At 46.1% G+C, this 14099-nt stretch overlaps 1 protein-coding gene across 1 annotated transcript in view; it reads right to left on the reverse strand.

Moving 5' to 3' along the window:
* The window catches only part of CUNH3orf70 (chromosome unknown C3orf70 homolog), a 55105-nt gene extending 42863 nt beyond the window's left edge, over positions 1-12242 (reverse strand). The window contains exon 1 of the mRNA XM_069089357.1: positions 11888-12242. Coding sequence (XP_068945458.1) covers positions 11888-12086 — 199 coding nt within the window. The 5' untranslated portion in view covers positions 12087-12242. The remainder of the gene's footprint in view (positions 1-11887) is intronic.
* Positions 12243-14099: the final 1857 nt, after the last annotated feature.

Consider the following 14099-nt stretch of genomic DNA (forward strand, 5'->3'; position numbering starts at 1 on the left):
AAAAAAAATAAAGGCAATGATAATAGAGAAAACAGATGATTTCCATTAAATGTAATTGAAAAGCTTTTTGCATAAACAAAATTAATACAACTAGAACAAGAATAGAAGTAAATAACTCAGGGGGAAAAAATCTTTGTGTTCAATATCCCTATAAAGATTTGATATCTAATATACAGATAACAGAAATGCATGAACAAAATCCACTCTCCAATAGTTAAGTTGACAGAGGTTGTAAATATACAGTTCTCAAAGGAAATCAACAACATATGAAAGAATGTTCCAAATCACTAATAATATAGGAAATGTGCATAGAAATAAAAGTGAGGTTTTATCTCAAACCCAACTAACTGGCAACTCTGACAAGAGCTGGGAAGAATGAATGTAGGGCAAGTTTTTGAAAGATGGGAACACTAATGCATTGTTTATGGAGCTGTGAATTGGTTCAATATTTCTGCAACACAACTTGGAATTATAAAAGGGAGTGAATAAAATGCCTGTACTCTTCGAGCAAAGATTCTACTGCTAAAGCATATAGCCCAAAGAACTCAGTGATAAAGAGAAAGCTTCCATATACACCAAAATATTTATAGCAGCACATTTTGTAGTAGCAAAAAAATGGGAAACAAAGTCAGAAACTAAGAATGAGAAACAGAGAGAGAAGGAGGAGGAGGAGAAGGAAAAGGAAAAGAAAGTAGGAAGAGGAGGAGGGTAGGGAGAAAGAGACAGAGAGAGAGAGGGAGAAAGAGAGAGAGAGAGAGAGAGAGAGAGAGAGAGAGAGAGAGAGAGAGAGAGAGAGAGAGCAAGAGGTTTCTAGATCGTACAACTATTCTGAATATGTGGCATGTTGGCTATATTGGACACAACAGTCATGGCTCTTAACAAAAATGGCCTCTAGCTCTTGCCCTGCTCTAGGAATATAAAGGCATCACCACCATGATCGTTATCATTATGACAAGTTAAATGAAATGGAAAGAAAGGTGGCCAGCTGCTCCTGCAGCCTTTGTCTGTTGCCAGCTGAGCTTCAGGAGGCTGATGGGAAGCTGGGCCCTCCAACACACATACTAGGAAACTAGTCATGGGGAGGTAGGGCCACAGTTGCTTGTGGGAGCTCCTCCCTCTCTCTGGAGGAGTGTCGAGGGTATCCCATGGGTAGAGTGAGCAAACAGCTGCAGGTGGACTGGTGGTGCCAGGAGCCACCTTGCAATACTGACATCCCTTCAACCTCAATGAACCCTAGCTGTAGAATGGTCAGAAGTCACACACACCCTTCCCTGACAGGCTCTAGTGTGTTCACAATGGACTCCCTGAGAAGAAGTTGGTGAGAATAAACCCTGGACAAAGTGTTTCACACAAAGGGATGTCCGCACTAAATAAGAAAGACAATCTAAACTTTGAAAGGGAACACAACTCACCAGACAATCAAAACAATAAAATGTGACAAAGAAGAGAAAAGAAGGGTAGGGGGAGGCGACATGATTCAGTGGAAAGTGTGTTAGATTTGGAGTCAGAGCAGTCTGACTGGGGTCAGACCCCACCTCCAGTGCTACCTGTGCGACCTTGGGTAAGTCTCCTAAGCCCCCCTCCTAACACTCCTGAGCCTCAGTTTTTTCATCTGTAAAATTTTTTTTAATGAACTAAAAGCCCTCTAAAGTACCTTCCAACTCATCATCTATGTTCGTGTAAGTCCCTTAAGCTCCCTGGGCCTTGGTTTTCTCATCTGTAAAAAGGGAGGTGGTTTGGACTAGGACACCCTCCCTTCTCCACATCTACCAATCTCCCTCATTAACCTCCCTGGGGCGGGGGGGGGGGGGGGGGGGGGGATTGTAAGGATCAGATGAGAAAAGACATGTAAAGCACTTGATAAATTCAAAGCACTCTATAAATGCTAGCTAAACAAGTAACAACTCACAGGCCTCAGTTTCCCACTCTGTAAAAAGAGAAAGTTGAATTGGGGACCTCTAAGATTCCTTCCAGCTGGAGATGAAGGATCCTCTGATTGGAAGGAAACCTAGGAGGCTGTAGAGAACTCAGTGATGAGCCCATATGTGATGAATAGGTGTATAAAAGATTACTGGCTCGGGGCGGCCAGGTGGCTCAGCAAGTAAGAGCACCGGCTCCAGTGTTGGGACGACCTGGAGATCGAATCCCGGGCTCAGACACTCAGCACCACACCCAGAAATAACTGGCCGTGTAACCTTGAGCAAGTTACTTAACCCTGATTGCTTAAAATTAAAAAAAAAAAGATTACTGGCTCACAGAAGCTCAAACCCAAAGGGCCCTTAAAAGTCATCCCCCTCCTCTGACAGATGAGGAAACTGAGGCCTGTAGAGATGAAATGACTTGTCCAAGATCCCTGGGTAGGTTATAGCCGAGCTGATGTCTGACTCCAGCCTCCCTGGAGACAGATGCAGCTCTCTCAAAGAGCATGTGACCCAATTGGAGATGAAGGCAAAACCCTGTAAGAACAGTGGCAAGAAGGTCAGAGCATGGAGCCATCTGAGATTGCAGATAATGGTTCTGATGACAAAGAGGGCTTTAGAAAAAGCTGGTATTAGAAACAATGAGAACTAGGAACAATTTTAAATTAAAAAAAAAAACAGAGGGAGAGATTTCCAGATTCACCAGCCACTCTGAATTATTCAGTTTCAGGATATAATTGTGCACACTATGAACAAAGCAGGCTGCATCTCTAGTCCCACAAGCACCAGATTGGAAATTGGGGACCTGGCTCTATTTCAGGAGCTCCGAACCTTTTCTCTATCACTCCCAGATCCATCCAGAAGCCAACTGATGAAGCCCAAGGACCTCGTCTCAGAATCACGTGCATACAAGAAAATGCACAAGATTAAAAAGGAAGCCAAGTATATTGAAATATAGGGATCAAAACATTTCAGATAAGCTCATAGCCCCTGAAGATAAGAACCTCTGCCCTGGTGCCCACTCCTCCTCTTCCTAGCTCCAGGGAATCAAATAAGGCAATCTCTAAGAGTCTAACTCACAGGCCAAGCATTCAACTCTTATTTCACATTTATCTTCTGGGAAAGAGCCTACCAAGAAAGTACAGAACAAAAGACAAAAAATAGAAAGTGTTGCCAACATGATGAGGAATTAGGGAGAAAGAACACAGTTGTTCTAAGTGATTTCATGCTGCTGGACCCGGACAAACAGCATCCCAGGAATTCAAATTTAAAAAAAAATTGTCATGCAGTTATGTGTGAAATACTACATTGGATGCTGAGAGAAGTCTGAGATTTAAAAAAAAAAAGACATGATCTCTTCGGTCAAGAAGCGAGTTAACAGGGGGGCGGAGTCAGGATGGCGGGTTAGAAACTGGACCTCCATGCAGCTCCAGCTCCTACCACCTCCAATTCATGTAAAAGGTGACTCTGAACAAACTTTGGAGATACAGAACCCACAAAATGACACAGAGAAGTTAATCTCCCGCCGAGGACAGCCCGGCAGGCTGGCAGGAATCAACCAGTGCAGCACTCTGGGAGCTGAGCCCAGCCCCACAAGAGCCAGAGGTTTTAGCCTCAGGGCCTGACCAACCACCGGCTGGAGGGACTCCAGATCACCAGCAGTTGTGGCCGTTTCCGGAATTATCAACACATAAATGCTAAGGACAAAGAGAGAGGTCAGTGCAGTATGGACTTTGGGATCCAGTAGTTGGGAGTGTGTTGGCCTCTGCCCCCAGGTGAGAAGCTGCTGAGGGCTGTGGCAGAGCTGCCACCTCATGGCAGCTTCAGCACCTGGCCTGCAGGCTGTAGGGGGACCAAGCAACCAGTCTGAGGGGTAATTGCTCTTACTTTAACCTGCTTAGATTTGGATTGCAGTCTAGGGTAGAGGTCCTGGGGTTTGTGACCAGCTTGTCAGATCGTATGGAAGCTTCAAAGAAGGCACCCAACTAATACCTCTGGAAGCTGAGAAAACCCCAGCATTTGGAATGAAGCTCCCCTGTTTGGTGGCAGAGTCCTATTGCGGCAAAAATCCCAGGGGTCAAGTGACTGAGGGGCGACATGACCAGGCAAAGGAAGCAAAACAAACAGAAGAATCCAACATTAGACTCCTATTTGGGGGACAAAATGGAGCAAAGCATGGAACAGGAGGGAGACAGTGAAGTCAGAACTCCTGCACCAAAAACTTCCAAGAAAAATACAAGCTGGTTACAGGCCATAGAGAACCTTAAGAAGCAGATAAGAGAAGTGGAGGAAAAATTGGGAAGAGAAATGAGAATGATGTGAGAAAATTATGAAATGAGAGTCAACAGCCTGACTGAGGAAAATAATACCTTAAAAAATAGACTAATTCAAATGGCAAAGAAGACTCAAAAAGGCAATGAGGAGAAGAATGCCTTAAAGACCCAAATTTGCCAGATGGAAAAGGAATCTCAAAAGCTCACTGAGGAGAATCATTCCTTCAGAATTAGATTGGAGCAAATGGAAGCTAGTGACTTTATGAGAAATCAAGATGCTGTTAAACAGATCCAAACAAACGAAAGAATAGAAGGCAATGTGAAATATCTCATGGGAAAAACCACTGACCTGGAAAATAGATCCAGGATAGATAATTTAAAATTATTGGACTACCTGAAAGCCATGATCAAAGAAAGAACCTAGAAATCATCCTCCAAGAAATTCTCAAGGAAAACTGCCCTGATGTTTTAGAACCAGAGGGCAAAATAGGGGTTGAAAGAATCCACCAATCACTTCCTGAAAAAGATCCCAAAAAGAAAACTCCTAGGAATATTATAGCCAGGTTCTGAAATTCCCAGATCAAGGAGAGAACATTGCAAGCAGCCAGGAAGAAATAATTTGAAAATTGCGGAAACACAAATCAGGATAACTCAGGATCTAGCAGCTTCTACACTGAGGGATCGAAGGGCTTGGAATATGATGTTCCGGAGGTCAAAGAAGCTGGGATTAAACCCAAGAATCACCTACCCAGCAAAACTGAGTATCATGTTTCAGGGGAAAATATGGTCATTCAGTGGAATAGAGGACTTTCAAGTATTCTTGATGAAAAAACCAGAGTTGAATAGAAAATTTGACATTCAGATACAAGAAGCAAGAGAAGCATGAGAAGGTAAACAGGGAAAAGACATCATAAGCCACTTATCAAAGTTGAACTATTAACATTCCTACATGGAAAAATGATAATTGTAACTGATTAAACTTTTCTCAGTATGAAAATAGTTGAAGGGAATAGAAATATGGAAATTGTCTATATCGGAGGGTATATGGGCATATGAATACATGTGTGAATGTGTGTATATATGTTTACAGGTATACATAGATAGAGGGCACAGGACCAATTTAATAGGAAGGGATGATACCTAAAAGGGGAAATTAAGAGATGAGAGAGGAATATAATGAGAGGAGATGGGGCGAGACAGAATGGGGCAAACTATCTCATATAGAAGATGCAAGGGAAAATGGTTACAATGGAGGGGAAGAATAGGAAGGCAAGAGGGAATGGGTCAACCTTATTCTCATTGAATTTGGCTCAGGGAGGGAATGACATGCACACTAAATAGGGTATTTCACCCTACAGAAGAGTAGGGTAGAAGGGGATAAGAGAGGGGATGATGGAAGGGAGGGCAGGCTGGGGTGGGAGGGAAGTTGGAAGCACTCACTTTTGAAAAGGGATGGGATCAAAGTAGAGAATAGAACAAGTGGGAGGTGGGATAGGAGGGAGGGAAATATAGTCAGACTTTTATAATATGTCTACTATGGTAATGTTTTGCATTAGCTACACTTGTACAACCTATACTGAATTGCTTATCTTTTCAGTAAGGGTGGGTGACAGGGGAGGAAGGAAATTAATTTGGAATTCAAAGTTTTAAAATCAAATGTTTAAATATATTATTATTAATACCATTTTACATGTAATTGGGAAATAAGATATACAGGCACTGGGGCATAGAGATCCACCATGCCCTACTGGAAAAGTCAAAGGGGGGTATGGGAAAAGATATGGGAGAGAGCAGATTAGAAGTGGGGATATCCTATAGGATTGCTGTTTTGGGGCAGTGGGTAGGGGAAAAATGGGGAGAAAATTTGTCACTCAAAATCTGGTGGAAAAGAATGATGTAAATCAGAAGTTAATAAAGCATTTGAAAAAAAAGAAGCAAGTTAACAAATCCCACTGGAAGCTTGAAACCTATCTTGGTAAGTCAAAGAGCATTTATTAAGCACTTGCTGCATGCCTTTGTACAGGCATTCTCTCTCCCCCATCCCACCCCATGCCTGGAAGTCTCCCTCCTCACCTCTGTCTCTTGGAACTCAACTTCCTCTGAAAGGTCAGATCAAGGGCTACCTTCTTCAAGAAGTCTTTCCTGATTCTCCAGGTTGACAGTGTCCCACAATCCCCCCCACCAAAAAAACTCAATCTGTTTTTATTTTGTATATTTCTTATATTTGCTTATCTATGAACATGATGGGGAATAGAAGCTCCTTGAGAGCAGGGACTGGCTCCTTTTTTCATCCCTAACCCAGTGTCTGGTACACATAGGTGCTTAATAGAAGCTTGTTGATTAATTGATCACCAACAAACTTAAGAACTAATATATAAAGGATGGCAGACTCCTGAAGACAGGCAAACATTGCCCTTATTTTCAATGAAAATCCAAAAACAGCAGACAAATAGAAAGAAAAATAGTGTAGACTATAGTCTTTTGATCCATGCAGTGACAAACCACAATACCAGAGGACTGAGGAAAGAACACACCATTCATCTCTTACCAGAGATACATGAGAGACTTAAAATGCAAAGAAAGACATACATCTTTGAGCACGGCCAATGTGGGAGTTTGTTTTGCAGGACTCTGCATATTTGTTATGAGAGAAATGGGATTCAGATAAATTATCACATGATTGAAATCAAACTGGAAACGCTAGACTCAACATTTCTCTTTAAAATTGTTCAATAGAGGGTAAGTGAGAGGAAATGATTGATAAGATAATGATACTCGTAAAATGAATTCATTTATATTTTAAGAGGAGGAAAAATTACTTTGCCAAGGTCTCCTGGATAAAACTTGGTGAACCAAGCACTAGAACCCAGATCCATGCTTCCTAACTAATTCTGAAGACTTTGATCATACCCCTCCTTAGTCTTCATCTTTCTAGAGTGAAGAGTCCTAAACTGCCTTAAAAAGTCGTCCCCCTAAATGCCTGGACAGCTCCTCTCCAGCTTCATGATGTCTTTCTTGCAAGACATCCAGTTTTACTATTCTTTCCAGGAGACCTCAAGTAAGATTCCCGATGAGGCTGCACCACAGCTCTGGACAAGGAGAGAATAATCTACCAGGTTTTATTCCCACTATTCTCCCAGTGATACCTTGTACTTTCTTGCACTTAAAAAAATTTTTTTAACAGCAACACACTAGACCCATTAGTTCCCGTTCTAGTTTCCCTTCATGTCATTGTCTTACGATGATTTTCTGAAGGCACAAATGGACTGATCAGAGCCTGTCACTTTGGAGCAAAACACCTTGGGATTATGCTAACTTGTTCCACTTACCATCTTTTCCCAGACCACCATTCCTATCCCTGACCACCATTCTCCCACATAGCTTGTCTCCCCATGAAAACGTAAGTGTGTATAGAGCAGGAATTATCTCACTTTTGTATTTGTAGCACAATGTCTGGCACACAGTGTTTAACAAATGGGTTTTTTTTTTCATTCATTCACTCACTTATTAGCTTTCCTCAAACATATTCCTTTAAACTTGCTTATCCAGAAATTCCCATGCCAAATTTTCATTCGGTCACCAATTCTTCAAGTCTTCTTGATTTTCCCAATAGAACTGGCATTTGGCTACCTGGAAAAACTTGATGTGATTTGCAACCTTGAGATTTCACTGTCCATACCTCTTCCAAGTTGTTGGTAACAATGATAAATTAGGTAAGTCCCTGAGAGATTCCTCTGTTTACATTTTTCCATCCAGAGCAATGGCTTCATCACTGGGGTGCTATGTGTGTGTGTGTGTGTATGTCTGTCTATCTGTCTGACTGTCTGTCTGTGTTTCTGTGAACAAAGCCATTGGCATATATGGAATCAAAGCAGTCTTCCAGAAAAAGAATGGTGAAGGGGAATGCGAAGAGACAAAGATCAGAGGATCAAAGGCCATTTTTAAGCCCCATCTCTTCACTTTCCATAAGAAAAGACTGAAGCAGATCACATGGGCAGTGAATGGCAGAGTGAGGACTTAAAGCTACTTTCTCTGACTTCTAATCCAACCCTTCTCTGTTTTAGCATGATTCTCATGCCAATGGCACATTGCCTTGTAGCTTCTAGAACCCTGAACATACTAGGTCTTCCCTTTCCTACCTATGTCTGTTTCACAAGTAGACTAGTAGAATATAATTAAAATGTAAGTTCCTTGAGGGAGGGGACTGTTTTAATCATCATCTCTGTGTCTCCACCACCAAGCACAATGCCTGAAACATACTGGCAGACACTCAACAAATGTTTGTTGGATTGGACTGAATTGATCTCTCTGCCCTTCAAGGTTCCTTTATTTTTCCAGGGGATGGGAAGGAAAGATGCCCTGTCACTATCTTAGCAGACCAACCTTTTAAGCAATAAACTCTCCCATGATGTCCAATAGCATGGCAGTAACAAAGGCAGGAAATCACCGTGGTTATTACGACAAGGAGGAAGCAACACGGCACAGTGGAAACTGAGGTCAGAGGACCAGGGTTCAAAACCCCACCTTGAACCACATTAGGTGTGTGACCTCCCAGAACTTGTTTCCCTATCTGTACAATGAAAGGCAGCTCGGTGGCACAGTGGATAGAGTGCTAGCTCTAAAGCCAGGAGAACCTGAGTTCAAATCCAGCCTCAAACACTACCTGGGTGACCCTGGACAAGTCATTTAACACTGCCTGCCTCAGTTTCCTCATCTATAAAATGAGCTGGAGAAGGAAATAGAAAAACACTGCAGGACCTTTGCCAAGAAAAGCCCAGATGGGTCACAAGGACTTGGACACAACTGAACAACAATGATATAATGAGAGTCTATTAACCTCTTAATAGCTTCCAATTGTTAGCCTATCATGGTAAGCACAAGAACACCTCTCACTCATGTAGGATGCTGACCAGCTCTTCTCCAAATGTTCCAGATTGCTAACCAGCAATGCCTTGAATCATAGCCCCAGGTGAATAATGTGACTGGTACAACCCATTACCTTAGACTAGAAACCCTAGGACACTGACCCAGACCTTCCTGCTTATGTTACCACAGTAACCACTTGACAGGTATTTGGGGGAAAGGTCCATGTGCCTAGCCATCACACTCACTTGCTAAAAGCTGGAAGAAACCTTAGGAGTCATCTAGCCTGACCCTCCCCATTTGGCAGATTGGGAAACTGAGGCATGGGGATAATAACTTATACAAGGTACACTCATAACCTCCACCTGGGTCCTCTATCTCTAGAGTCAGGGCTCCTTTTACCACCCCCCACTGGAGACTGAGAAACCACAGGGCAGCCCTAAAAGCTCCCCTTCCTTAGAAAGCTCACTCTTCACCAGATTCCCTCTATTTCCATCCCTACCCCTGCATTTGAGCTTCCTGACCTCCCCACTATTCCTTTGACTGATTGGGAACCTATGACTGTCTGCTCTTTCCACCTGTTGGAGAGGAGGATGGTTAGGACTAGAAAGAAGGCTCAGAAAAGAATGTAGGACTGTGCCCCAACCTTCAACTTGGCCTCTCTTGGATTTGCCAAATTCTTCATAATTCAATTAAAATGTCCATTTCTGTTTAACAAAGGTTTACGATCTCTTAATAATACACTTTCTTTCTCCTAGCAACCCTCAGCAGGGTTATTACTTAAATAAACATAAATATTTCAAAATTTTGAAAACCAACAGTCTCTAGAGTTTACTTTGTGTCAGCAGAAAGCAAATACTCCCCGAATTTCCTGTTGCTAAGACTATGGTGGAAACAATCGTGAGAATCTTTTTAAAATTTTACTTAATGATTCCAAGGACGTGACCAAAAAATATAGGCCAATCACCTCCAACAAAGGCAGAATTCTGATTAAATGGCTCATTAAGTTCAATTCATTCCAAAATGACAGACAACAGGAAAGTAACTAGAGGGCTGGGCCATTTGGTCCCTCAAAACATCCAACAACAAACATTACAAATTTTCCAGACCCAGTGAGTGTTTGTTTGAGGAACTGGTGTCTGGGATGGCTTCCTCATTTACTTTCATTTTATAATTTTAAAACATCTGTGTGTGTGTGTGTGTGTGTGTGTGTGTGTGTGTATCTACTAACAGCCTGGAATGGTGCTTTCTATACCCAGCCCAAAGGATGTATTTGGGTACATATGTATCCAACTCTATATTTGTAGGTACAAGGTCAGGTAGAAATAAATCTGGATCTATACAAACATGCATGCACACATGCTATAGATATATACATGTGTGTGGATACACATATGTACACATGCATAGACACACATGTATAATGTTGAAGTTGGACACATATATACCCATGTAAGTCTGGGTGTGTACTTTTATATATACATACAGATGTATACACATGTGCCTGAATACATAAACATATTGCATTGGCTATGAATACATAAAGATTTTTACAGTTATATATGCACAGTGTGACACCTGTGTATGTGTGTGCATATATTTTATTTCCATATATACATATATAGAAATATATGCACATACAGTTACCCCAATGAGTTAGTTATAAGCTCAAGTATATACAGACATACATGTATCTTCATATATAAGCATGTATAGGGTTGGATGGATGCACATATTTGCATTTATATCTGTGCATAAACATAATATACAATTAGGTATGCACAAAAGCAAATACAAATTTAAGGACGAGTATAAATACATTTGTGTGTGTGCGCATACATAGGTCCCTAAACACATCTGTGATTTACACACATTCATCCATCATTCACACACACATCCCTCTAGAGGCTTGGCTGTCCAAAGTATCCCCCCCAAACTGCCAGCTGACTTCGGTACCCCCTCCTGGCTGCCGCCAGACTTTTTTAGTTGTCTCTAAAAGCTTTGTCTGACAAAAGAGCCCACAGCTCCATTCGTGGGTTCCCAAGGGTGGTTTGGAGAAGGGGGAGGGGTAAGAGTAGGGGGGAGAGAGAGAGAGAGAGAGAGAGAGAGAGAGAGAGACAGAGAGAGAGAGACAGAGAGAGACAGAGAGAGAGAGAGAGAGAGAGAGAGACAGAGAGAGAGAGACAGAGACAGAGAGAGACAGAGAGAGACAGAGAGACAGAGAGAGACAGAGACAGAGAGAGACAGAGAGACAGAGAGAAACAGAGAGAGAGAGACAGAGAGACAGACGGGGGGGAGAGACAGACAGACAGAGAAGGAGAGAGAGGAGACAGAGACAGAGAGACAGACAGACAGACACAGAGACAGAGAGAGACAGAGACAGAGATCGCCAATGGACCGAGAAGGGAGTGAGAAAGAACCTGAGAGCGGTGAGCACCAGACACAGGCAAGCTTCCCTTCCAGTCTGGGAAGGAGGTCAGCCCCTGCCAGCAGGGCAGCGGACTCTGTTTTCATCCAGTCGGGCCATCGGAGGTGGGTGGCAGGGCGGGAGTAACCCCCAGGCTGCAAGCTCAGTGGGAGGAGGGGAATGGGAAGGAGAGGCCGACTCTGGGAAGGATGCCTCTGCCCCTTTAGCTGTCCGGGTGGCACCACGGGCTGTGCTAAACCTTGCCGGTCTAGGTTGAGGGGGCGCGGGGAGGAGAGAGTATGGGGCGCGATCACTGGTTTCCCTGGTCCCTGGGCTCAGCGCTCCACTCGGAGATCGCGGGTCCCGGGGCAAGGGGAGGGAGGGGGGGACATAGAGAAAGGAAGAGTGGGGGTGCAGGCACTTACAGTGGCACCAGCCTAGGTGACAGCACCAGTGCAGCTTGAAGCACTTGCCATGGCTGTGGGTGGCGCAGATGGAGAGCCCGTCGCACGGCTGGAAGTCCGGTCTCCGCGCCGCGCAGCTCCTCGCCAGGGCCTGTGCTTCGTCCACTTTCTCGCTCTTGATACCCCTCTCGGGCCCCGGCACCGCCTCGGCCGAGCTCATCTCCCCCGGCCCCCCGCCTCGGGCCCCTCCACCTGCTCCTCGGGCCCCCCGGGTTCCCCGGGAGCAGCGTCCCCTCGGCTCCCGGCGGGCCCCGCAGGAAGCAGCCGCAACCCCCCGTGCGCTTCTGAGCGGAGCCTAGCAGAGGAGAACAGAGTCTGGGAGAAGGAGGGGGAGGGTCTGTGGGCGGGGCCGGGGGCGGGGCACTGGAGGGGGAGGGGAGTACTTCCAGGGGAGGGGCGCGGACCGACCCCTGCTGGGCCGCGGGCCGGGGTCCGCCCTCCCCAGCACAGCCTGGATCCCGGCGCCCCCCCACCCCCCCGCTGTCCCGAGGCCAGCCTGCGTTCGCCCCTCCTCGGCCACTGCCGCGGCCACGGCCACAGCCAGGACACCAAGCGGAGCCCCGCGCTAGTCCGCGCTCCCTCTCACAATCTTACACCCTCACAATCACACACTCATGCACACACACACCCTCCTCTCAGAGCTGCTGTTCCCTCCCTCCAGGCCTCTCATCCTAGGCGCGCGTGCTCACACACGCGCGCGCGCGCACACACACACACACACACACACACACACACACAGAGGCAGTCTTCGGGGAATAGAGGCCCTATCTTAGCCACTGTCGCAAACCTAGCCCTCTAATATTAGGGTGTTTCATACATACACACATATACACACAACTCAGAGCTAGTGTAAGAACACACACACACACACCCAGGGCGCACACAAAGGCTGACCCACCCTCTGACGGCGAGCTAACCCCCCCCCACCCACGTGCCCACGCACGGCGCCAGGAGGGAGGGGGAAGCTCGGGAAGGAATTTGAGGGATTCACGGAGTCTCCCCCGTCCGACCCAGTCCAGCCCGGCCCCCTTTTCCCTGCTCTCAACCCTGTCGCTTCCCGGCCGCGCCCTGAGCCCAGCCCAGCTTGTACCAATCTAGCCTCTCCCTGAACGCTGCCCGGGCCACTGCCACGGATGCAGTACCAGCCCAGCTTTCCCCTCCCTTGACAGCACAGTCCCATTCCACCCTGTCCTGTCCTTCCTCTCTTTTCCTTCCCTCCTTGTTCCTGTTCCTCTTCCCCTTCCTGGACTAGGGGGATTCCTTATTTGTTCTCTCTCCAAGGCAGTGTGTGTATGTGTGTGTGTTTGTTTATGCCTGTGCCTGTGTGTGTGTGTGTGTGTGTGTGTATGGGGGCGGGAAGAGGATTGTGGGGTGTGTATGAGGGAGGGGGTATCCCTGCTCTGATCCTCTGTGCATGTGTATCCGTGGCCCCCAGAGCACAGGAATCTTTTGGGGAGGGCGGGGGGGGGGGCGGTTCCCGACCCGACACGAAGTTGCAGGAGGATGGATGGACAGATTGACTGACAGATTAGCAAAGAAAGATACTTACAGAGACAAAAAGCCACACAGACTGACAGAGAGAGACAGAAAGATAGACCGAGTCAGAAAGTCGGACGATATGACAGGGTCAATGACTTCACAGGCTAAGTCAGAAAGACAGACACTCTGATAGAGACAGACGGACAGACAGATGGACAGTCTGGTTCCAAGGGCCACGCTCTGCTGCTGGGAATCCCTGCCCGCCCGCCAATTCCCGGTCTGGATCCCAGGGAGAGGACTGACTTGACTCCCTTGAGGGAGTTCCTTAGCTCCAGGAGGGACCCTTTGGAGCCCAGCCTGGAAGAGTCGGGACCGAGAGCGCGGCCGGGGGAGGGACCAGAAAGCCCATCCGGATTCATGGTCTGAGGCTTGCTGGGGTTGGGCTGGGAGCAAATGCTAGGCTCCAGCCCTTTCAGCCAATCGGTTAAGGCTGGAGCAGCATTTGCATCCAGGTCCTCAGCCCTCTATGCCTGGATTCCTTTCCTGTCTCGCTCTCATAGGAAACATTCTGGCCAGGAAAGAGCCAACTTCCTACTCAGGTACTTTGGCGGCTGCCAGGGGAGGTGGCAGATTTAACCTTGCGTTTAACCTTGACAAAGGGGGGGGGGGAAGGGGAGGGGGGGGGGGGGGGGGG

Source organism: Petaurus breviceps, unplaced genomic scaffold (assembly GCF_028583685.1).
Source record: "Petaurus breviceps papuanus isolate PSGF00001 unplaced genomic scaffold, PetGlider_PUasm1.0 186, whole genome shotgun sequence".
In the NCBI taxonomy this organism is placed as follows: Eukaryota; Metazoa; Chordata; class Mammalia; order Diprotodontia; family Petauridae; genus Petaurus; species Petaurus breviceps.